Source organism: Chironomus tepperi, unplaced genomic scaffold, assembly GCF_022539635.2.
Source record: "Chironomus tepperi strain 1889 unplaced genomic scaffold, CSIRO-AGI_Ctep_v1 contig_196, whole genome shotgun sequence".
NCBI classification, from domain to species: Eukaryota; Metazoa; Arthropoda; class Insecta; order Diptera; family Chironomidae; genus Chironomus; species Chironomus tepperi.
In genome coordinates, this window is record NW_027226318.1 from 2,434,168 (window position 1) to 2,456,777 (window position 22,610).

General features: G+C 32.8%; 7 protein-coding genes across 9 annotated transcripts; 3 read left to right on the forward strand and 4 right to left on the reverse strand.

Moving 5' to 3' along the window:
* Nucleotides 1-266: 266 nt before the first annotated feature.
* On the reverse strand, nt 267-7,967 carry LOC139089907 (uncharacterized). Its single transcript, XM_070639546.1, has 14 exons — nt 7,588-7,967; nt 7,030-7,163; nt 6,655-6,762; nt 4,988-5,305; nt 4,771-4,859; nt 4,465-4,701; nt 4,269-4,397; nt 3,654-3,783; nt 3,444-3,566; nt 3,165-3,350; nt 2,900-3,104; nt 2,785-2,829; nt 1,564-1,655; nt 267-1,496 (listed from the first exon to the last, which is right to left on the reverse strand). Exons 1-14 carry the CDS (start codon nt 7,616-7,618, stop codon nt 1,380-1,382), a joined length of 1,944 nt encoding a protein of 647 aa, XP_070495647.1. The 5' UTR covers nt 7,619-7,967; the 3' UTR covers nt 267-1,379.
* A 3,558-nt stretch (nt 7,968-11,525) lies between these two features.
* Nucleotides 11,526-12,565, forward strand: Srx (sulfiredoxin). Its single transcript, XM_070639738.1, has 3 exons — nt 11,526-11,625; nt 12,115-12,282; nt 12,337-12,565. The coding sequence occupies exons 1-3, from the start codon at nt 11,599-11,601 to the stop codon at nt 12,541-12,543; spliced, it is 402 nt and encodes a 133-aa protein (XP_070495839.1). The 5' UTR covers nt 11,526-11,598; the 3' UTR covers nt 12,544-12,565.
* LOC139090043 (xaa-Pro aminopeptidase 3) lies at nt 12,549-14,321 on the reverse strand. The gene is made up of 3 exons (XM_070639732.1): nt 14,165-14,321; nt 12,806-14,101; nt 12,549-12,746 (listed from the first exon to the last, which is right to left on the reverse strand). Exons 1-3 carry the CDS (start codon nt 14,187-14,189, stop codon nt 12,580-12,582), a joined length of 1,488 nt encoding a protein of 495 aa, XP_070495833.1. The 5' UTR covers nt 14,190-14,321; the 3' UTR covers nt 12,549-12,579.
* Nucleotides 14,322-14,326: 5 nt separating this feature from the next.
* Nucleotides 14,327-15,715, forward strand: LOC139090045 (probable methylthioribulose-1-phosphate dehydratase). Of its 2 annotated transcripts, none has more exons than XM_070639734.1 (6): nt 14,327-14,540; nt 14,613-14,686; nt 14,743-14,806; nt 14,867-14,923; nt 14,981-15,046; nt 15,108-15,715. In XM_070639734.1, exons 1-6 carry the CDS (start codon nt 14,534-14,536, stop codon nt 15,587-15,589), a joined length of 750 nt encoding a protein of 249 aa, XP_070495835.1. In that variant the 5' UTR covers nt 14,327-14,533; the 3' UTR covers nt 15,590-15,715. The 2 variants fall into 2 exon arrangements, with proteins under 2 accessions (XP_070495835.1, XP_070495836.1); XM_070639735.1 differs by having other exon boundaries at nt 14,328-14,540; nt 14,613-14,677.
* Nucleotides 15,587-17,700, reverse strand: Paics (PAICS bifunctional enzyme). The gene is made up of 3 exons (XM_070639733.1): nt 17,539-17,700; nt 16,587-17,048; nt 15,587-16,519 (listed from the first exon to the last, which is right to left on the reverse strand). Exons 1-3 carry the CDS (start codon nt 17,555-17,557, stop codon nt 15,717-15,719), a joined length of 1,284 nt encoding a protein of 427 aa, XP_070495834.1. The 5' UTR covers nt 17,558-17,700; the 3' UTR covers nt 15,587-15,716.
* LOC139090042 (amidophosphoribosyltransferase-like) lies at nt 17,242-21,451 on the forward strand. 2 transcript variants are annotated; one of them, XM_070639730.1, is made up of 4 exons: nt 17,242-17,408; nt 19,506-20,271; nt 20,335-20,752; nt 20,814-21,451. In XM_070639730.1, the coding sequence occupies exons 1-4, from the start codon at nt 17,385-17,387 to the stop codon at nt 21,244-21,246; spliced, it is 1,641 nt and encodes a 546-aa protein (XP_070495831.1). In that variant the 5' UTR covers nt 17,242-17,384; the 3' UTR covers nt 21,247-21,451. The 2 variants fall into 2 exon arrangements, with proteins under 2 accessions (XP_070495831.1, XP_070495832.1); XM_070639731.1 differs by lacking the exon at nt 17,242-17,408 and adding an exon at nt 17,919-18,438.
* LOC139090046 (uncharacterized) lies at nt 21,371-22,509 on the reverse strand. The gene is made up of 2 exons (XM_070639736.1): nt 22,374-22,509; nt 21,371-22,103 (listed from the first exon to the last, which is right to left on the reverse strand). Exons 1-2 carry the CDS (start codon nt 22,412-22,414, stop codon nt 21,488-21,490), a joined length of 657 nt encoding a protein of 218 aa, XP_070495837.1. The 5' UTR covers nt 22,415-22,509; the 3' UTR covers nt 21,371-21,487.
* Nucleotides 22,510-22,610: the final 101 nt, after the last annotated feature.

Genomic DNA, 22,610 nt, shown 5'->3' on the forward strand with positions numbered 1-22,610 from the left:
CTATTTTCTCTCACAACAACATCTCCGAGATGCAACCGAGAGAGTGGAAAATGAGAGCGGGAAAATTTGTTCCTTCTGACACAAAATGATAAAAAAAGGAAAAGACAGCATGTGAGTGGCGAAATGAATGCTCGCAATGAAAATGAAAATTTGTCTAGTGATTGTACATAAACAACATTTATTGTGAATGAAAATTAAAGCCACTCACTTTTGTTTTTGTTTACATTTATTTTTTTTTTCTCTTCTTAAAGTACTAGACAGCACGTGTTCGAGTATATATAGTACATGCAATTTTACAACAAGTGATTAAAGTTACATCATGATGAGATAAAAATATAATTTTTCAAGTTATTTTTTTAATTCTATAAATGCAATAAATCTTGTAATTTAAGATACATACAGTAAATTTTACACTTAATTGTCATAAACACAACCAATGCATTAAACAGGGTTGGGTATTGGACATGATGATGGTCTTCTTTTTGTTTAAATTTGAATTACAAAAGGCTATGTCAAGGTCATACAACTGAATGTCCAAAACTGTTGTCGATGTTATGAGGAATATGAATAATTTTATATTCATGTCCTGTACGTGCTGTGATTACTCAAAAGTGTGCAAGGATGTTCAATTGTCTGTTTTTTGATGAATTTTGTTAGACTCTAATGTTTCCGTTTCAGGAAATATGGTTATGAATCTGTTTTCCGGATGAAGCTTGAGCCTAATTATTGAAATCAATTCTATAACTTGTAAATGAAGGAAGTTATAATAATAACTGGACGAAAATATATAAAAATATGATGTTTATTCTTCGAAGTTCAATAAAAAACTGAATATTTATATGAAGGGGTCAAAAACTATAACAGGGGAAAATCAACTAATTCTAGGTTCAAATAAAATTTGAATATTAAGTTACAGTTGAGATTCCCAACCCTGTTAGCATAAAAGCAAGAAAGAAACTCAAATGCAATAAATTTCAAAGATTACTTCCCGTTTAAGGAAATCTGGAAGCCTTTTGAAAGAAAAATGTTACCATGAAAAAAAATATAGTCACGTTATGTGCAAGACGAGTATAAAAAAATTCCGACATGATGACTATGCTCGTAACGAAGAATTTCTTAAAAATTATGGGATCTGAGTATAAAAGAAGAGCAATCATTAAGCAATGAAAGTTTCTAGCATAGACGAAATTAAGTTTTGTGTACATATACCAAAAAAGCTGTGGAATGGAAACGTTTCAGTTGATGATATTGATGGATATACTCGTTTTCTAAAAAATGTAAAATTGGAAACTTTAAAAATTGTTCCTGAATATTTTTCCTCTCTATGCTTAGAAGCCTGACGGGGCGGTTTTTCGCTTGCACATGTTCATGAATTTAAATTAAATTTTATTCAAAAACACCGGCTGCATGTCTGCAAACCATGCAATTTCGTCCTTGTAGTTTATAATTGGAGCATCTCGGCACGTAAGCCAATAAGTTTTCATTAGTCCTTTGCCCTAAAAAATACACACGAAAAATTTTTGATCAGCAACAATAAATTTTTGGAAGCTTAAATTGACTCACTTTAACATCGATTAAGCCACGTAATTCTGTTTTGAAACCACCAATTATGGCCAATTCATCATTCACTTCTGATGTGATGTGAATTTTTGATGCTGTAAAATAGAGATTTATTAGATAAATTTTCAGTAATGCTTTGCAAATTAAATTAATTTTCATGTGATGTGACTCAACAGGGATGCAATCAAGTTTGGTTATTGTTTCAATAGCTTATGGAAAATTTATATAGCTGTGGATTAAAAATTATATAGTTTGAACTATAACGAGGAAAACTTTTGTGGATTTTATTTAAAATTGATGAACAATTGGTACGGGATCGTCATTATTATCAATCTAATGCTGATTTATGGATTTTAAGCCTTTTATGCAACGGAACCAATTCTAATAATCAATGATGCTGGTCAAATATATTCGAATAATCCAATTAAAGAGCATAGAAATAAAATTCAATAAGCTGTGAGCTTTTAAGCTTGCTTAAAAAAGCTCAACATAAACGGAAAGCACACGGCACAGCATTGTTGGCGCCAGAGTAACATAACTATGGCATGAAGTCAAAATTGTTAAAATCTGGACTCAGTTCAGGCTCACCCTGGTCTGTGGTCAGATTTCCCGCCTATTTTGCATCGCGTTCTTTCCTTAAATAAAGCCTAATTCCAATACACATTCAGCAGTCCTTTACTTGAAATAAAGTTTCAACCCCACACTCAATCATGTCCTTAATTACTAAACAATTCTTTTTAATACGGCAACAAATAATTTCCACAATTTACTTCCTTCAATGTTCATGTTACTTCTATTCAATTGAATGACAATTTTGGCCATTTCATTATTTGCTGCATGACAAATCAAATCAAGACCGAAAGTTTGAAGCACATAAATTAAATTAATTACTCAATAGCGGAGATTCCATCAATATAAATTAGAGGCAATTCTATATATGTAGGCAGAAATCGTACGTGAATCATCATGACCATCACATTTTTACTTCCATTGGCCAAAGTTTGGCCAGCATGTGTAAATAAAATTATATAAAAAGTTTTTCCTGGTTGAGGCACATCTTTTATTTGTGTTTGTGTATTTAGAAGTTGCTAGAGGATGTTTGTAAATTGCTGGAAGCTTTATATGTAGATGAGTGGATCGAAGAGTCAAGGATGAATTTTAGGAAAGCATTACGTAATCTACAAACAACCCCAAATTCAAAGGTACGGTAATGGAATCACTAACCTTCCCCTGTCGACTCCATTCTCGAAGCTACATTAACAGTGTCACCTTACAAAATTGGAATAAAAGATTTTGAACGTCAATCATCGACAGTAACTTGTCATATCCTTATTCATACCAAATAAACAATAACGAGGCATTTTTGTACCAACAATTCCAGCACCGCATGGACCTGTATGAATTCCAATACGAATCTCTAATTTTTCTTGTGTCGAATGAGGTATTTTAAAGTAAGTTGAAGCATGCAGCAGATCCAATGCCATTGTGGCAATCTCACTGACATGATTATTGTCGACGCATCTTTCCGGTAAGCCACTAGCAACCTAAAATGTTAATTAAAATTACATTACTAAGTGACATGACAGATCAAAACATTTGCTTACCATGTATGCATCACCAATGGTCTCGACTTTATATACCTGATAGTTTGCAATTCTCTCGTCGAAGACTTTATAAATTGAATTGAGAAAAGAACATACTTCAAGTGGTGAACAAATGCTTGCTATTTCCGTAAATCCAACAATATCAGAAAAATATACAGTAACGGAATCGAAATATTCAGCTGGGACCTGATATAACATTGAAAAAAAAAATAAACAGGTGAATATGTCAAATGGAGTATATTTAATGGAAACGAAAAGTCATATTCGTTCCTTCCTTACCTGACGTGTCTGTTTGAGTTTGATAGCTACACTTGTTGGTAGCATTTGAAATAAAATCGCATCACTCTTCTTCTGCTCCTGCCTTAGCTCTTTTGCCTTTTCAGCTAGATTTATTGAGTACAGCTATTTATATAGGAACAGACACCGTTCGGTATCATATTTACCAGGAAAATAATCATTAATCATTAATCATGATAGTTTTACGCCTACCTGAATAGTTGCAACTGCATTCCTCACAAGTATAATTATTATGGGTGAAACTATTATAACAGTCACTAGAATTGCAATTCCAATAGCTTCATCATCGCTTGCTTCTTTCAATAATTGCTTCACCTCATCCCTACGACGATGTACATCCATATGCGATAAATGAAATGAGATTAAAATGCAAATAAAAAAATATATAGAATGAAGAAATTTCATGGAATGTCCGATGTAAGCCAAGTGCTCTGGATATGCTTTTTAGACATTTAATTGGAAGTTTTAGATGGATTTTAATTGATTCAGATGTAGCTGTTGACTATTAATCGTATGAATCTGTAGTTAGTCATTAGTTATGTCTGTTAAATGAATGGATTTGTCTAGGTCTACTGTGTATCCAGGTTACTACATGATAAACACTTGACTGTCTCATGGACAACATTCCAATGTGTGCTGATCGGGTTAATAACTTTATTAAGTAGGAAATATGATGCAGACCTAAACGATAGCTATAATAATCAAGGATATAGATCTAAAGTTCAGATCCAGTTGAAGCAAATTAAAGAGAATCGAATTAACCTCAAAAGTTAATCCAGAGCATTTTGAATGTAAGCTTTCTCATACTTAATTTTCCGTCTTAAACTTGAATGAAGAGTCCTCAATTGTTCCACATATTCTGTCATTGAACGATAGTAATGCACAGCTGCATTGTTATCTGGTGAAATCTTATGATTGTGCGTTATTTTCTTACTCCTTAAAAGTATTTATAAAATTCATTCAATATATGTATGTAGGAATAGAGCAGACGAAGAATGCTCACATATTTTTGATACTTCCATATTCTTTGAAATTGGTCAAGTTTTTGTACTGACGTTTTAGGTACGGCACATAATTCAATGATGAATTCAATAAATCTTTCCCAAGGGCATCGTATTTGATGTAATTGACATAATTTTCGCCAACAAGTTGTCCGCGACTGAAAAAATTAATTCCATAGACTGCTGATATTCCTATATTTTCGATGCTTCGTATCAGATTTTTAAATCCGATTAGGTAGCTGTAAAAATATTTTTTTTTTAAGTCAACGGACGTCCGAAAAACTCAATTTTAATTATTGTCAATTTACCGCCATATACCCGACTTGTCACTCTCCTTTATCTGCTTTGTCAGATGATCTAACATTGCATTGTTTACAGCCATATACCACAGAATCGCCTAATTGAATGTCAGATAGATTCATAACTCATCAATCATTAATGTCTCGTCCATTATCATAAAAATATAATTTTTTTTGGAAGTATGGATGTATGTTTTTGTGTCCATATGAATAATAATCAACTTACATGAGATATATTATTTTCGCGATTCTGTTCTGATGTGACTTGAGTCCGAAAGTCGTTGAGACGCGCAATAAAACTCGTCCTGTTCAACATCACTTGACTTTCATCATCATCTGTGTCATTATCAAAACCTATTGGTGATGCTGGAATAATAATTTCCGTCCACGTTGTCATGTTATTTATAGCCTCATTTGTTACTTCAAATCGATTTGTCAAGTTTGTTATCATCATACTATTATTTGTCCATATGAAATATGCAACTTCTCCTCGCTCTAATTGAAGCCGACTCACTACTTTTCCTAGATCTGTTGCATGTGTTACCTTTTTAGTCATGTCATAATTTTTATTTAAGGGTAATTGAGGCACATGTATGAATGAGTAGGATAATAATACTCATTAGTTCTGGTCTTATATAATATTATGTGTAGGCATGATGATAATTAAATTCATCAATAGCTAATTGATTCCATGAGATTGAAGACATACATTTACTCAACTCCAATTATTATTTGTTGTTAAGGCTTAATTTATTTAAATTTTTAAAAATAAGAATTTGCAGCCCAAATTGTATACCTAAGGTATTTGCTGTGCCTTAGAATTTAATGGATATTTTGAAAAGTTCCTCTACGTTAAGCAAATAGAACGAACATTATAAATTGCTGTAAATAATATTATTTGCTACCTTACTAAGAATTCTTTGAGGATATCCAAATTGATCTCATAAAACCCTCGATATTTACGGAATATGAAAATTGAGATGATAAAATAAAATACTTCACGCTAAAGGATATCAATATTAATATTTTGCACGTTTCACAAAGTATATATAAAAGCTTCTCAAAAATCAGTTCAGTTACTTTTCCATTGCTATTTATCAGCATACTCAAAAACTTTCCGGAATGAAGCAAAATGAGTACTTAATATTATCATATTTCATGATCTATACTTTAAACTCTGTAAATGTAAGGTATGGAACTAAATTAATTTATAAGCTTAATGTCAATACCTTCTAGGTTTTCTTTTCGGGTATACGGATGGATTTTGACAATAATAAAATGTTTGTTTTGAAAATAAAAAGAATATTATAATCAGTAACAAATTCTACGAGAGCGATGTTATGAAGCTTATGCTTACAATAACATAGAGTTCCAGCACAAGATTCCAACTAATCTGAAGATTATAAATTAAGTCTTAGAACAATGTAAAAGATGTTTATTGTTTGACGATTCAGAACTGAATGAATAATCTTTTGGAGGGGACTAACAACTTAAATAGGGAAAATCAACTAATTGTAGTTGCTCAGAATATTCAAAAATTAATTGACGGTTGATATTATATCAGACTATCTATCTGATTGTTACAGACAAACAGACTGAGTATGAGCATAAGTCGCTACTCTACATCTATCTGCCTTTAAAAAACTTCAGCATGAGGACCGAATTTTTTTATCATGATTGTAAATAGTCAACAAACGTTTATTGTTGTCAAAACATTCTGTGTATCAATAACATGATTAATCAATATTGAACATTACAGTAAATAATCTGTCCTGAAAGCATCAACAACCATCGTATCCTATCACAAAAATATTTTCTTGCCTTCATTAATCACCTAATGTCTTCAAAATCTTTTGGAATCAATTTTCTTCTACTATTTATTATCAATAATACCTGAACTTCTATTTCATTCACTTCATTTCTAGATTGTAGTATGTCGTAGAGGGAATATGACGTTTGTATGAGAAGGGCGAGTATGGGAATGAATGGTAAAATTATCATCTGCAAGTTATTTGAGATGAATAAAACAAAAATATATCCAATATTAATTCAAAGCTTGCTCATTTAATGGTACGCATTGGGAATAATTTGAAAATGACGTCAATCGATAGCTGTATGTGATATGTGAACCAGAAGCGTATCCAATTTAGTTCAAGAGGAGGTTGCCTCGCAACCCAACAATTCTCCCTAGATACATCACTGAACACATAAAAGTATCTTAACATCTCATTCAAATTCTTTCCTTTATGCTTGCAATTAGATATTCACTTTAAATAACTGTAATTGTCGGTCACGTTTTATAGTTGGATTAATGTTACGTGAATCGATTCCACAGCAACAGTTGGACTTCTCACTGATCTTCAAATCCTCTAGACTCATCGAATGAATCGATTCTGAATCGTCTGCAATAATAATTTAGTATTCAGCATCAACTGACAATGTACATAGATGGTCGTTCATAAATGACGTCTATTCAGGTTTTGACTGAGTCATCGTAAATTGAGTTTATAGTAGAAATAGTAAATTGTATACAGCAGTGTTGTCCCAACTTTTTTATATCACGGCACACCTTGGTGGTAAGGCACGACTGAAACCACACGGCATGCGGGTCAAAGCATTTCCAGTTTGGACAAGAGTTATATAGAGAATCAAACATCTGAGAATTCCCCTTAAGTGTTAGTGACGTCATTTATGAACATCCCCTACAAACAATTCATCAACAAAAAAGCTTCTGAAGCTCAATACAGTAGACAGAATTAATTGTTTTTAAAACTTTATTGAACTTTTCTACTACTTCTTCCTCAGTAATATTGTTGAACAGCTTACCGTTAAGATTTAAGGTCATTTTTATCAACATTTGAGGAGAACTCAATCTATGTGTTTGCTATGCAGTATCAGTACAGAAAAATAAATTTTAATTTAGAGGAAGAAAAGAAAGTTCAAAAGTTATTGGATTTCTCCTACAGACGTGCACTTCAAGTATCCTTATCACTTCTATTCATATATTTATCCTTCAATCACATTAAAAATTAAAATACAGCAATCATAAAAAAATTGTAATTTTAAATTTTTATTGCTACACTTATGTATAAAATCTACTCATATGATAATATATGTAGTTCCCCATAATCCTTAATATTATTTTTATTCCACTTCACAACTACCCGTTTTCACGCGCTTAACAATTCTAGTGAATTGGCAACAACGATCGCAGAACATCGACTGAAGGAGCTTTATTAATATTTATTGAACTTATATCCTTTTGTGTTCGTACGATTCGTGTATAACTGTATAGAAAGTGAGCTTTTACCGAATTGATAAGGAATTCGATTTGCGCAATCGACACTCTGCCGATGATTACTAGAATGAATGATGAATAGCATAGATATCTATACATACATTGAGTATAAATGAAAGATGAAAATGCATTGATGACGATGATTGTTTTGTTCATGACTACGGCAATGATGATTTGTATATATGAATGAATGGGAAATTGAGTTGTATTAATGACACATAAACACATCATACAGCGTGGCGGCAAGGAGAAAATAAAATAATATTACAACATTTAGACAGATGGATTCTCATATTCATTGATGTTTACTGCATCCTCATAGGGTGGAAAAATTATTGAATAGCTCTTTAATACCTTTATACTTTGTGGAATATTGTATTGAATGTTTTGATAGAAAGATTGCAAATTTGAGGTAGTGACAGATACTGTTCAAAGGCTCTTAGCGGATCCTAGAATGTTCTTAATCTAAAATTCTTTCAAGTTCGCAAGGAAATTGTAGAAAGTTCTCAATTTCTTATTTTGGAGAAGGGGGCGTTGACCTATATAATTCCTACTTTGAATGCTTTCCTGCTGTCAACGCTTTAAATTGGGACATTCAGTTTAATTACTGTGATAGTAAATGCTGAACTTTAATGGCTTTAGAAACAATGTTGAAGGTCAATTGATGCGTTTGCCTCTTGGTAACTATCTAACTAGCCAATCTAAATTGTATTTTTTACGGATTTACTTTACTGCGGTTCCATTACTGAGCATTGAGAAGGACGAAATATGAAAATTCTGAAATAATCTGGAGGGAATATTAATATTCTGGAGTGGATATTTTGGATCTTGATAGTAAATATATGACATACCTAGACCATACCCGTGAAGCTGTTATCTAAGGATCTAGAATGAGTTTAGCCAAAAATCGGAAACAAAAACGCTCCAAAAATGCCAAAACTTTCTGTTGAAATATGGAACAATAAAGAAAAAGACGGAAGCAATCGATAGTAGATAGTTATAAACTATTCTTCAATGGATGCAATAACAAATAAAATAAATGAGATCGAAAAAAATAATGTTCTTGTGTATTTTACGGTCAAGTATGCTGTTGAATAGAAATCACACACAAAAGTCCAAAAATCAATGAAGCTTAAAAGCATTAGAAAATGAAAGCAGTCATCAATAAAAAGTGTACTCTTGTCACATTTGAGCTACTACTTCTGTCTTCATTTGCCAAATGTCAGTTTTCTCGTCAAACATTCATTTGTTGGTCGCCTGCAAATTTATGGTCATCAGCACAGCTGTAATCAATCATCTCAACAACTCTTCTTTCAACGTATATAATTCGACCAATACATTCAGCATCCATCAGAATTTGCAGTAAGAAAAGAGAAACGAAAAAAGCTGTCAACGATGGATGTTGTGAATTGTATAATAAATTTTATTAGGTTTCATTCTGTAAGGCTTCCAATTATATTAAGGATATTGATGAAAGAAAAAAAATGTTTTCAGCCTCAAATAAATGAATCGACAGTTCTATGGAAATGTAAGTGATGATTTGATCAACGATGACAAATAAAAGGTCAGAATTTTGTTTTCTTCAAGAAAATTCTTCTGGATTTAGTTCCTTTCATAAAAAGTGTTTCAATCTGTAAGATTTGAGCCGTGAAATCTGTCCCTGAAATGAAATGGCTCTCAAATTATCTAGAATGCTTTAATCCTTAGTTACCCTGAATTTACGTTATAAACCAGTGGCTTATCGGAAGAAAAAAGTTTTCAAAATCGTAAAAAAAGGCTTAATAACGAGTAATGGCTTAGTAAAAATGTAAACAAATGAAGCAAAAACGAAAATTTTCATAGAAATCTTAAAAATTATCAATTTTTTCTGGTCCTTACTGATTGTTTATATCCGAATATGTCATTTAAAATCGGAAAATTTATTTTATCTAGTTTAATTAATGACTTTTTGGTAATGGCTTATTAACGGATACAAAATTTTTTCAGAGTCAAATTTCTTTACTAAGCCAGTGGCTTAGTAACGGGTAGTGGCTTATAACGTAAATTCAGGGTAAATACTTACATCTTATCCTTTCAAATCAGAATGAATTTTGAATTTTTGAATTCGCTCCAAAACTTCTGAAGTTCAAATTTTGAACTTTCCTTCAAATTCTAAATTTCCGTTAATTTTTGAATCTTGAATATTCGTTAATTTTCTGTGTCTATATTACGGACTAGAATATGAATATACTCGAGCCTGTATCACTGTTGCTCACTGAATCTGATGCTGCTTTTGACAGCATCATTCCTTTAAACGTTTACTTCCTTTCGGATCCTTTCATGCTTTAATTTTTGAACTATTCTATTTTGTATGGCACAGTAATGATTTTTTATCATCCTTACTTCCTCATGTGATGCAGCATATCAATAAAAATGAAACAAAATAAACATTTATTTATCAATATTCTTGTGTCGTACATCCATGTCTTGTAATAAATGATTAACATTGTAGCATCAGCTGCATTATTTTTGTGGCTTCTTATTTTTCTGAATCCTCAATAGTCATGTATAGTATATAAAACAAGAAGTTACAGCATCTATATAAATTGATATGTTCTCTGTAACGCGATGTGATTTTCTTAGTAATCGTTCATCAGTGCTGACTTTGTTGCTTGATTTAAAGGAACTTTTCGTAATTAAAAGCTCTTAATCAATATCCCAGAGAAGTTACAGAAACCAAAAAGTAATTGCTGTTTAATTTGTTGTGGATTTAATCTTTATTGCCAGAATATCAGGTGCTAGTGTTAATTGCTCCCTGTTGTTTGTGAAGCAATTTTTTTCGGACGTATATCCTTTGTGAACTAAGTGTTTATAGACTAAATGCAATTAATGTCGACTGGATGAAGAATGGCGAGGCGTGTTGGACATAAATCATAGCTAGACTCAATAATGTAATTGCCATTGAGATTCTAAAAAGTTTTCTGAACAATACAGCTTCATACTGCTATGGTAGCATGCTGTATAGTCATACACCCCCAAAAATGGAAATTTAAAGCACAAAAGCATATTTACAGAATTGAATATTCATGCGGGCTTTGAAGTTTCTTTATTTTGTGGTTGATGCTTGCCAGAAAAGCAACAAGTTGTATTTATTGTGCAGCTATTCAACAGATATTTTGACGATGTCAAATATGAATTATGCGAAATATTCATATGAATTTTATTTATAGACCAATTTTAGCATCATTATTTATTAATGGACCTACTTTTCAACAGCTATGGCTTCTAAAAATATGATGAATGAATTTTCGTCATTATTGTTGCTAACATAAAGCATGTGCACGATGAATCACTCAAATTTGGTGTCAGTTCATGTATACAGAACATTACATTCACTTGATAAACATTCATACAGTTACAATTAAACGTGCTTTGTATTTTACACATGTGTGGCATTGTTGAATGAAACTATGAGAAACTTTTGTATGGAACAGTGTAAGTGAGCAGTTGCTTGAGCGCAGTGTGTGCATATATTTGAAAGCTTAGTATTCTTTAGAGCAATGTATTCTAGAGGAACTTTGGGAAGAGTAAGTAGATCAATCCCTAGTTGAATATCGGATCCCGAGTGAGAATTGAGTCCACGTCCTACAATTTCTGGTCTCATGCTCCTGAACTCCAAGTCGACCGCAAGTCTAGTCATGAAGAATACGGCGCATAGTCTTCTTATTTGCCTTTCTTTTTTAATGTATGTAGCTCAAATTTCATCTAACTCAGTCATTTCACCTTGATAACAGCACTTATCAATCAGACATAATGCCCTCGAACTTACTCATGACTAGTCATTTCACAGACATTTAAAATATATCGTCAAGTAGTACATATCAGAGATTTATCTAATCATTTGTAATGAGATTTACATCGTTACTAGTTGTGCTTCATATGAAGCATTGTAAAACATTAAAACGTTTGTCTGACTTGAATTTCAGTCAGTTAATGCCTTATAGCGTAAACATTCATATTGTGAAATTAATTCGCGCATATTAATTTATAAAAGTTAATTTTCATTACAATTTCAGACTGCAAAGTTGTCATACCAAATATTTAATAGAACAATGAGCTGTGACCGAAGTGTACATTCTGCAAATATCGATGAGATCCATGTGATGCCTATGAAGGAGATTATTAGACCAATTCCAAGTGTCCTTGATGAGAAAAAAGTTGATTCATTAGTAGAAACATTGAAGGTAAGTAACTTACAGCAGCTAACTTCCATTAATCAATCACAACTTCAATATCAGGCAAATCCAGATGATGTCACTCCTATTGATGTCCTCTGGGTGAAAGGAAGTGAAGGTGGAAATTATTTCTATAGTTTCGGTGGATGTCATCGATATGCAGCACATAAAAAGCTAAATAGAGGTGAAATTCGTGTTAAGCTTGTCGAATCGAACTTACATGACCTGAAAACTTATTTAGGTTCAAGCTGTCCAAAAGAATTAAAATAAAATCATTTCCTATCGACAAAAATGACTTTATTTCCTTTAAACTTCATTCTTTATTAACTTAATTAAATCATCTGGTTCCTTTGCACTTGTTGTGAGAATTTCCAGCTTCATATTATTGTTAATCATCACGTCATCCTCAATACGAAGTCCAAGTCCTCTAAACTCTTCTGGAACATCTGCTCGATCACTAGGGATGTAGATTCCTGTAAAATAAAATTAAAATGTAATTGACATAGCCTGGATATAAGCAATGAGGATCTACCTGGCTCAACTGTGAAGACATTTCCAGGCACCAATTTGTTACTTCTCGATACTAGCGGCGTATCATGAACATCCATACCTAAATAATGTGAAACGTGATGTGGACAAAATTTAAAGGCAGCTCTTGCAAGCTCATGTCCAGTTTTCTCTTTTGGAATCAAATTTGCTTCTTGCAAATATTTTCCCAGTCTCATGCACATAGTATCAAACAACTCGTCTAGAGTATATCCACCTTCATTTGATATACACCTCAATAAATCCTTTTGAACATTCAGTACGACTTCATAGAGAATTCTTTGTGGATCAGTAAATTGTCCATTTAATGGCCAAGTACGTGTAATGTCTGATGAGTATCCACCATATTCACAGCCTGCATCAAGTAACACCATATCACCGTCTTGTGTAATTTGTGAATTATTGATATAGTGAATAGTTGTGGCATTTCGTCCAGAAGCAACAACAGGTGGATAGGCTAGCATGTATGCTCCATTTATCCGACTTTGGTAATCTACTTCTGCGAAGATTTGATGCTCATTAATTCCTGGATATGACTTCCTTATTGTCTCATTCACAGCATTTGAGCCAATTTCACAGGTCTTACGCATTAACTCAATCTCAGCATCTGATTTGATCCATCTTAACGTATGAATGAATTTTGTAGGATTCTCAAAGTTATCAGAAGTTTTAAGTAAGGGAGTTAAAGTGCTTTGATCACTATTCTTCTCATCGTACCAAATAAGTAAGTTCTTTTGCTTCTTAACTTTTTCTAAGTACGGATTTATGTGATACGTCGAGTACGACTCTTCGACTCCAAACAATTCTACTCCATTTTCAGAACCAGTTCTGACTCCATCCCATAATTCCTGATTTTTATCCTTTGGTCTTAAAAACAGTACGGATTTGTGAGATTTTTCACTAATTTCCATCACCAAGACTGAATCTTGCTCTAAACATCCAGAGAAATAAATGAAATCTGAATTCTGTCGGAAGACATAAGGTATCGATGAGGATATGTACTTTTTGACAGCTGATGGAATAACAATCAAGTGAGATTTAACAGATGGGAAGTTAGTTAAAGAATAAGCTCTGATTGTCTCAATCAATTGAAGTCTCCGGTACGAAATTTCATCTGATGTTATGCCTTGAACTAGCTCATTTCGTTTCAATAAGTGAGGATGTGTTTGGTATGTTGGTTGGCCATAAATTTTTGGTTGATTAAGGTATTTGCTGCTATCTTTTATGGAAATTTGCGTTGTTTTGAGTCGAATTGAGACATTTTTGAAAGAGTTTAAAAAACCTGAAAATAGAGAAAATATAGCATGATTACTAGATTTATTAATGAAATTCAAATTGATTTTACCTCTTTGCAACCTTCCGATAATCATTTTCCTGCAATATTTGCGTGATCTATTTAAAATTAATAAATTTGTGTTCTTTATTTACATATTTACTTGTTAAAAGTTAGCAGCAAATCTACGAATGATTTTTTGATGCTGAATCTCCACAAGTAAAATTTTTCAAAACATTGCGTGCTGAACATAATAATCAGCTGTGAGTTGTGCCTGCAAATAATTGTTTCTGGAGTGAGAGAATAGAACACAAAATGAGCTAATTAACATAGAAGACTCTCATCATTGTAACAAGTGGAGATTTCTTATCAGTTCCGTTTATTCAGCATTTTTTAAGCTACAAAGAGCACGTTTCTAATTAATAATTTATATTGGAAGGAATGGAAGGTGAAAAAAATTAATCATACTTAATAGTTCTTCTATATAATTTCATTTGTGCTTGATATTTTGGATCTGAAGGAAGCGGAAATTCTGTCTTGAATCCGAGGAAGCTTATGTGTGAAATGTACAACGACTTGAGCGAGGTAAATAAGGTATAACTAATAAAATTAAAAATATCATTACTGGATCATCAATTTTTAATTTTAAGGAACATCCTCGACGCCTTATTCCCGAATTATGTAAACAGTTTTATGATTTAGGCTGGGTTACTGGTAAGATTGACCTGAATATTACTTAAAAGGGTAGATTATTAGTTAATTTCTGTATGATAGGAACTGGAGGTGGAATATCCATTAAACTGGACGACGAAATTTACATTGCACCGTCAGGTAAATATTAACAATGTTTTAAATCAACATAATTATACCAATTAAATACTTTTTTAGGCGTACAAAAGGAAAGAATCCAAATTGATGATTTATTCATACAAAATATCGATGGCGATGATTTAGGTAATTTCTTTGTCTTATTGGAAGTTTGTTTTATGTTTTAACAAATATATTCGTGTTCAAGTCATTCCACCAGAGTACAAGAAACTCAAAAAAAGTCAATGTACACCATTATTTATGGTCGCATACAAAGAAAGAAATGCAGGAGCTGTTATACATACACATTCACCCAATGCTGTTCTTGCTACATTATTGTGGACTGAAAATGAATTTAGAATCACTCATCAGGAAATGATTAAGGGAATATTCGATTATGAGTTGAATCGATATTTGCGTTATGATGAAGAACTTGTCGTTCCGATAATCGAAAATACTCCTTTTGAGAAGGACCTTGAAGGAAGTTTGAAAAAAGCAGTTGAAGAATATCCAGGTACATCTGCTGTTCTCGTACGTCGTCATGGACTTTATGTCTGGGGAAAATCATGGCAAGCAGCAAAAACTCAATGTGAATGCTATGATTACTTATTCAATATTGGTGTTGAAATGAAAAAGTGTGGCTTAGATCCCGAAGCTGTTCCACACAGTAACAAACATACCAAAAAATAGAATGTATAAAAAGAGAGATTTATTTTAAACCAAAGGAATAATGTTACAGACAGTCTATGATTATATAAAGAATTGATTCGAAAAATGCTTATGGCAATAAAAGACGATTGGGAATCCTTAAATGTATTTATGCTTCTTTAACTCCACGCAATTCTTGATCAGCCTTTTTCAAGGAAATCAAGTTGTTGACCATTTTCACTCGGAGGCGCGACCAAATCATGTAATTCGAGAGACCCAAAATTTGTGCAGCATTAAGGGCAGCAGCTTCAGGATAAATGACTGTGGCACATCCTAAGCCTGATGGTAAGTTGATTGAGGACCATAAGTCAATATTCATGGTGCTTGCATTAATTGGTGGACAATTGATGACGGGGAATGATGTATTTCCTGAAAGCACTGGACCTAAACCATTTGAACGTCCAGCAACGGTGACAAAAACTAAATTCTTGATGACTCCTTCATATTCTGACATGATTTGTAAAGTTCCTTTTGTGACTTTATGAGCTGATGAAACTCTCATTTCTACATTAAGCCCAAGATCCTTGCAGGACTTGGCAATCTTCTCACAATGGTCCTTATCTGATGGTGATCCCATAATAATCACAACAAGATGATCATTTTTGGGTACGATACCTTCAAGCTGATCATTAACCCATTGGAAATTTCTCTTAACAGTTTCCAAGTCTTGAGCAGTAACATTGGTCAAGTTTCTGTACACTTGTTTATCGACCATCAATCTCTTGTCACCTGATGGCCACAATCTCCATGAATCAGAATCAATGACATCAGCAACAAGAATTTCTCCATTGGCATCAACACCAAATTCGATTTTCATGTCGATTAAGGCACAATCTCTTGTCATCCAGGCACGTTCTAAAATCTCAAAGACGAGAATTGTTGTTTGTCTCATTATATCAACTTCATCTTGACCTACAGAACAAAATAGGAAATGATCAATAAACTAAGTCAGGAATTAATTAGTTACTGTGATAATTACCAATCAATAGATTATTAACTTTGAATCCCTTAGCAATAATTTGCTCTTCACTCCATTGTGGATCATCATTAGCATCATCCTTGAAGAAGGTTTCCTGTTTTGGTGGACAGAATCGGAAGCCTTCATGAATGCCTGGATTTCTTTTCAAATATGATCCAGTTGCCAATCTTCTTGTGACCCATTCAATTGGAACCATGTCACAGTTCTTGGCAATGAATGCCTTATCAGATGCAAGCTTTACAAAAGCTGTCTTTACTCCTGCCTTATTCAACAGCTCAAAGACCTTTGCATTTGTTTTATTCGAAATTTCAGCCTTTCCATCCAAATCATGCATTCTGACTCCATTATGTGCTGATATGCGATCCTTGTTCAATAACAAGACAAATCCTGGATTGTTGGGAAGGTCATAGATTTGTTTTGTTTTTCCTTCATTTAAAATTTTTCCGAGTTTATATTCTCCAACTAAAAGGAAATAAGATTATCAGGATGTTTTTATGTACGCGAAGGCTAGATAGAATAATAATAAGCCGTTGTGTTTTGTGATAACAATCAGTTGTGGACTTTGAACTTAATTAGAGCTTTGATGACGAAAATGACAATTTTTAGAGTTAAATAAATATTTACGAATTAGAAGTTACTTTTTCATTCTGGATCTACAGAAATTAGTGCTGTTAGTAACCAGAAGGCTTAATATATCAATAGAACTAGAATAAAGTGGAATAAAGTTCTAGAATCTGCTGACAAATCAAAAACATGAAAAATATTGACTAGAACATTCTCAAATAACACAATTCCTGAATGTTTACACAAAATAAAGCAAATGTAAGTATCTATTAATACACAGCAATCGAGAATCATTATTGAAATTTCATGAACCTCACTTAATATTGCTCATAAACACATTTTATCGCACAAGACCGGCAAAATAACAAAATTAATCAAGAATACTCACTTTGTTGAACTGTGGCCATCTTGACTGACTTGATAATTGCAGCTTCACAAAGTAGAATTCAGATAATATGAATTGGAACGACTGTCAATGATTGAATAGCGTGTAAAGTAATATAAAACCGTAAAAGAAGCTCCTACGACTATTTATATATGAAGACCAGAGCATGTATCTCCTTATCATGTGTTTATTGTTATTTTCGTGAGAGTCTCGGAGCGTAAATATTATTTGTATGAGTAACTGACGAAAAAAATGCGCGGAACAAAAACATGTTTTTCTTCATCTCATTTCCATTGATGTCATGAGATGTGCATTATGCGGAAAACTTTAATGACAGGCTGAGATGAAACCCGCGATAATGAGTTGAAAAATTAAATGAAACAAACAGAAATCTGGGTTAGAAACAGGACCACGTGGTGTATCAATTGGCACATTTAATTGTAGTAGTAATTACAGCATAAAAATATGAGTAGAAACTCCTCAACAGGTACAGACTTTTTGAGCATTTTTTTGAGATCGTTTGAAACTTTTTATTTATGTATGGGTATCTTTATTTATGCTCAGAGTTGTAGTATTTTGAAAGTGAACGTCGCAGACAGTACACAATAAAGTTTACGACCTATACAGTAAGAAACTTAATTAATTCAGCCCCCTAGATTCAAATCTGTCGATATAAAAATACAGTCATACATTACATTACATTGTCAGTCGACTTACTGCAGTATTCTTTAAAAGAACCAGAACTCCACAGTTTAAAAATAAAGTTCTATTGCTGGCATCGTTTATTAATCGAGTAAGTGAGTCAGTATTGATGAAACTGCTTAAGTGATAAGACATAAATCAAGTTAAACTCCACAAACATTTCATAACAGTTTTAAAAGTCTGCGTTAAGACACTAAAAAGGTAAGTTTAGTTCCAAAAAATATTTTTTACGTCACATTTTGAGCGACTTAATATTAAGGCACAAAAATTTGTGTCTATTCACTGCCAAAAATATTTTCATTATCGCTAAATTTTAACATGTGAGACTGAAAACACGTGAGTGTCTGTTACACTTAATGGAGATTTTTGATACGTTATCATCTTGCTGATTGTGTCCTTGACAAAGTTCCGGATTGCCCGAAAATTTTGATATTAGCATGATTCAATGTAGATTATGTATCTTGGATTTTATTACTTACTATTGAATATTTAGCAACAAATTGTTGTCGCGCGGGAACCGAATCTGCGTCCTAAACAATCACTGGTTTGCTGACGCTAACGAATTGTGTATAGAAGAATGTAAAAGGCCATAAAAGTCAAGGACAAGCATTCTTTGCATATACCCTAAGGGATCTCTTACTAATTTATTGATCAGGTATATTTACATGATCTTTAGAGTATCCTTGTACATATACATTGAAATGAAGATCGAAGCCGACTCAATATTCAATTCCGGAACAGGAATAATCTAGACAGACCTTTACTAGACATCCTTCAAAAGCATCTTGTTTATAGTTAAATAGATCATCACACAGATCTAGTCTGTTTAATCAACCCCTTTAAAACTTCTATGTCCTCAATAGATTAATATTCCCAAAATAAGTTATCAGCACTACTCAAGCCATAAATATTATTTCACTATAAGTCCAAAAATGACAATCATTTATGAAATTATGTCAAGTAATCAAAACGTATTCGATGACATTATTAAGTCCAGACTGTTGTCAAGTCAGCAAGTGTGTAGAAAGTTCAATGTGTACTCGCCTGATTCGCCTCACATGGAGATTTCATTCAAAATATTTTCAAAGAGCAATCAACAATCTTGAATTATTGTGCATGATTGTTGATTATTTTTTAAGGCAGGACTGATTAATGAAACAATAACAACAACAGCCAGTCATGATGTTATTGTAATCAGGAAAATATGATGAAAATCTCAATAAAAGTTTCAGAAAAAGTTTCTCATAAATAATTTAATCTATTTAAAGGAACAGTCATTACTCAATCTGATTATAAAACAATCAGACATGGAAGAGAAAACAGTAAAAACTGGAACCGTTAAAAAATATCAGCTGACTGGAAAGAGATTTGGTCGTGGTGCTGTTGATAGTGGATTGACACATGAATGCGGTGTATTTGGAGCAATTGCAACGGAATGGCCAACACAAATCGATATAGCACAAACTGTGTGTCTTGGATTAGTGGCTTTACAACATCGTGGTCAAGAATCAGCTGGAATTGTAACGAGTGAAGGGAATTGCAACAAGAATTTCCACATCCATAAAGGAATGGGAATGATCAACAATATTTTCACTGACGAAACAATCAAGAAGCTTAAAGGAAACTTAGGAATTGGACATACAAGATACTCAACATCTGCTGCTTCTGAAGAAGTAAATTGCCAGCCATTTGTCGTACATACAATTCATGGTGCCATCGCATTAGCTCATAATGGTGAACTTGTGAATTGTGAGAGCCTTAGAAATGACGTATTAGGCAGAGGTGTTGGATTGTCAACATACAGTGATTCAGAACTGATTACACAAAGTTTATGTGTGAATCCACCAGTTAATGAAGTAAATGGACCTGATTGGCCGGCAAGAATTCGACATTTAATGAAGTTGACTCCATTAAGCTATTCACTTGTCATTATGATGAAGGATAAAATCTATGGCGTTAGAGATCCCTTCGGGAATCGTCCGTTGTGTTTAGGTCGAATGGTTCCATTGAATTCATCTACAACAACTAATGGATGTAAGTTAATTGTCAATATATCTAAATTAAAATGCAAATTAATAATATATTAATTTATTACAGTAACTAACGGTGATGCAAATACACAAGAGGCTGATGGATATGTGATATCAAGTGAATCTTGTGGCTTTTTGTCTATTGGTGCGCGTTATGTACGTGAAGTATTACCAGGTGAAATTGTTGAATTATCACGAGATGGCATAAGAACAATTGATATTGTTGAAAGACCTGACGGAAAGGATCGTCAAGCATTTTGCATATTTGAGTATGTCTACTTTGCAAGGTCTGATACAATTTTCGAAGGACAGATGGTCTATTCAGTAAGAATGGAGTGTGGAAAGCAATTGGCAAGAGAAGCTTATATTGAAGCTGACATTGTATCATCTGTACCTGAATCTGGAACTGCAGCTGCTCATGGATTTTCAAGAGAATCCAAAATTGATTTTGCTGAAGTTTTGTGTAAAAATCGTTATATCGGAAGGTAAGTTAGAGAAATATTAATGACTAAATTCAGAATTATTAATCTTAAATTCTTATTTTAGAACCTTCATCCAGCCATCAACACGCTTAAGGCAGTTAGGCGTTGCAAAGAAATTCGGTGCACTTTCTGAAAATGTAGCAGGAAAGAGACTTATCCTCATTGATGACTCAATTGTTAGAGGTAATACAATTGGTCCAATTATTAAGCTTCTTCGAGATGCAGGAGCTAAGGAAGTACATATAAGAATCGCATCCCCTCCATTGTTGTATCCATGCTACATGGGAATTAATATACCGACCCGAGAAGAACTGATTGGAAATAAATTGAATCCACAACAGCTTGCAGAGCAAATAAATGCAGACAGTTTGGCATATTTGAGTGTGGATGGTCTCAATCGTGCTGTAAGAACTAATCTCAAAACTGACAATCCAAAAACTACTGGACATTGTACAGCATGTCTTACTGGCGAATATCCTATTGAATTAGATTGGTAGTACGGAATGTATTCTTTTTAATTCCCTAATTTAAACTTTTAGTGCATTTTTTTATTGCCTTAATTATGTTAATCTCATTCCTCTTTTTTTAAGTGACATTATAGATAAGACTAATATTCTGAAATTTACTTGTATTACAAATCTTTATATGCTTTATTTTAACTTTACTACGAATAAATGACTTCAGAACGTCTAGATTTTATGACCAAAATTTCTTGTATTTTACTGTATTTAAATTCCTTTAGTAATGAAAAGGTGATAATAATTGAGAATGACTCACAGCGGCTTGTGTTCTACAGCTTGGCGACAGACTTAATGATCGATTCATAGGATAACGTGGAACGGAACTAGTTGAATTCTTCTTTCGTAGTGTGACATTTCGCATATCAAATCTATCAGCATGCCGCACATTGTGATGTCGTTCAGTGGCTGGAGCTTTGAGATATTGATTGCAGCTATTCAGTTTTAAGCGTTTTGGCGTTGAAATTCCTTGACTATGTAGAGCAAGTACAAAATCAACTTCATCGAGTGTATCATTTATTTCCACATTATCTAGATGAACCGATATACTGCTGTCGGAAGAATCGCTATCTTCTATAACTGACATTGCTTCATCAATACTGTCAATTTCTGAAAAATCCCTTTTGTTACTCTTGAAATAGTTCTCCATTGATAAAATATAATCAGTTTCTTCCTGTTCATTCAAAAATGTTGGCAATTTGCCTTTTAAATCCTTGCTATCCATTAACTCGCATAACTTTTCCATTCTTTCAAAACTGAGATCAGAAACTTGATCCAACGGATCTTCGGACATGCACGTTTCTGGTGATAAACTTTTTAGTTGGTCCATTATTTTGCTGTAAAGTGAGAAGAAACAAAAATAATCAGTCATATAAAGCTACTCAAATGATGAAGTCATGATGGTCAATTTAATTCATATTTGAGTAATCAGAGTATGCATGAAATTTGAGTAAACAAAGAAAAATTTGACACCTTGTTTTAATACTGTGTAATAATTTGTGCACAATATAGCATAAATGGAAGTTATAATTTAAACAGTTGATTAATTAATTGTTTTTGATTTTTTGGCAAAAAAAAAAATTAAATTGAAAATTCATCATATTCACCTTCTGTCTTCTTCAGTCGAACATTTTATATTAAAACTCATTTTGCAGACCTCCTTACTGTAAGAATTTTGTGTTAACTATTAGTTTAAAGCAGTTTTGAGATATAAAAAAATTAATTTGATATTTTTAAGCAAAATGCGCTCAAAAAATATGAAGTTCAAAAATAAATTTCAAAAAAATCAAAACTGTTGAAAACTAAAATGATTAATTTTAATTTCTCAATCAATGGTTCCTAGT

Excerpts from the sequence above, each read along its gene's own strand:
- LOC139089907 (XM_070639546.1), bottom strand. The coding sequence starts at position 7,618 with ATGTTGATAAAAATGACCTTAAATCTTAACG. Across the intron at positions 4,702-4,770 it reads GACAAGTCGGGTATATGGCG|CTACCTAATCGGATTTAAAA; the intron begins GTAAATTGACAA and ends ATATTTTTACAG. Across the intron at positions 1,656-2,784 it reads AATGGAGTCGACAGGGGAAG|CATCAAAAATTCACATCACA; the intron begins GTTAGTGATTCC and ends TCTATTTTACAG.
- Srx (XM_070639738.1), top strand. The coding sequence starts at position 11,599 with ATGTATTCTAGAGGAACTTTGGGAAGA. Across the intron at positions 11,626-12,114 it reads CTAGAGGAACTTTGGGAAGA|ACTGCAAAGTTGTCATACCA; the intron begins GTAAGTAGATCA and ends TTACAATTTCAG. Across the intron at positions 12,283-12,336 it reads CATTAGTAGAAACATTGAAG|GCAAATCCAGATGATGTCAC; the intron begins GTAAGTAACTTA and ends CTTCAATATCAG.
- LOC139090043 (XM_070639732.1), bottom strand. The coding sequence starts at position 14,189 with ATGATTATCGGAAGGTTGCAAAGAG. Across the intron at positions 14,102-14,164 it reads TATCGGAAGGTTGCAAAGAG|GTTTTTTAAACTCTTTCAAA; the intron begins GTAAAATCAATT and ends CTCTATTTTCAG. Across the intron at positions 12,747-12,805 it reads TGTCTTCACAGTTGAGCCAG|GAATCTACATCCCTAGTGAT; the intron begins GTAGATCCTCAT and ends TTTATTTTACAG.
- LOC139090045 (XM_070639734.1), top strand. Across the intron at positions 14,924-14,980 it reads AATTTACATTGCACCGTCAG|GCGTACAAAAGGAAAGAATC; the intron begins GTAAATATTAAC and ends ATACTTTTTTAG. Across the intron at positions 15,047-15,107 it reads TATCGATGGCGATGATTTAG|TCATTCCACCAGAGTACAAG; the intron begins GTAATTTCTTTG and ends TTCGTGTTCAAG.
- LOC139090042 (XM_070639730.1), top strand. The coding sequence starts at position 17,385 with ATGTTTACACAAAATAAAGCAAAT. Across the intron at positions 17,409-19,505 it reads TTACACAAAATAAAGCAAAT|GAACAGTCATTACTCAATCT; the intron begins GTAAGTATCTAT and ends ATCTATTTAAAG. Across the intron at positions 20,272-20,334 it reads ATCTACAACAACTAATGGAT|TAACTAACGGTGATGCAAAT; the intron begins GTAAGTTAATTG and ends AATTTATTACAG.
- Paics (XM_070639733.1), bottom strand. Across the intron at positions 16,520-16,586 it reads AGTTAATAATCTATTGATTG|GTCAAGATGAAGTTGATATA; the intron begins GTAATTATCACA and ends TTTGTTCTGTAG.
- LOC139090046 (XM_070639736.1), bottom strand. The coding sequence starts at position 22,414 with ATGAGTTTTAATATAAAATGTTCGACTGAAGAAGACAGAAG. Across the intron at positions 22,104-22,373 it reads TCGACTGAAGAAGACAGAAG|CAAAATAATGGACCAACTAA; the intron begins GTGAATATGATG and ends CTCACTTTACAG.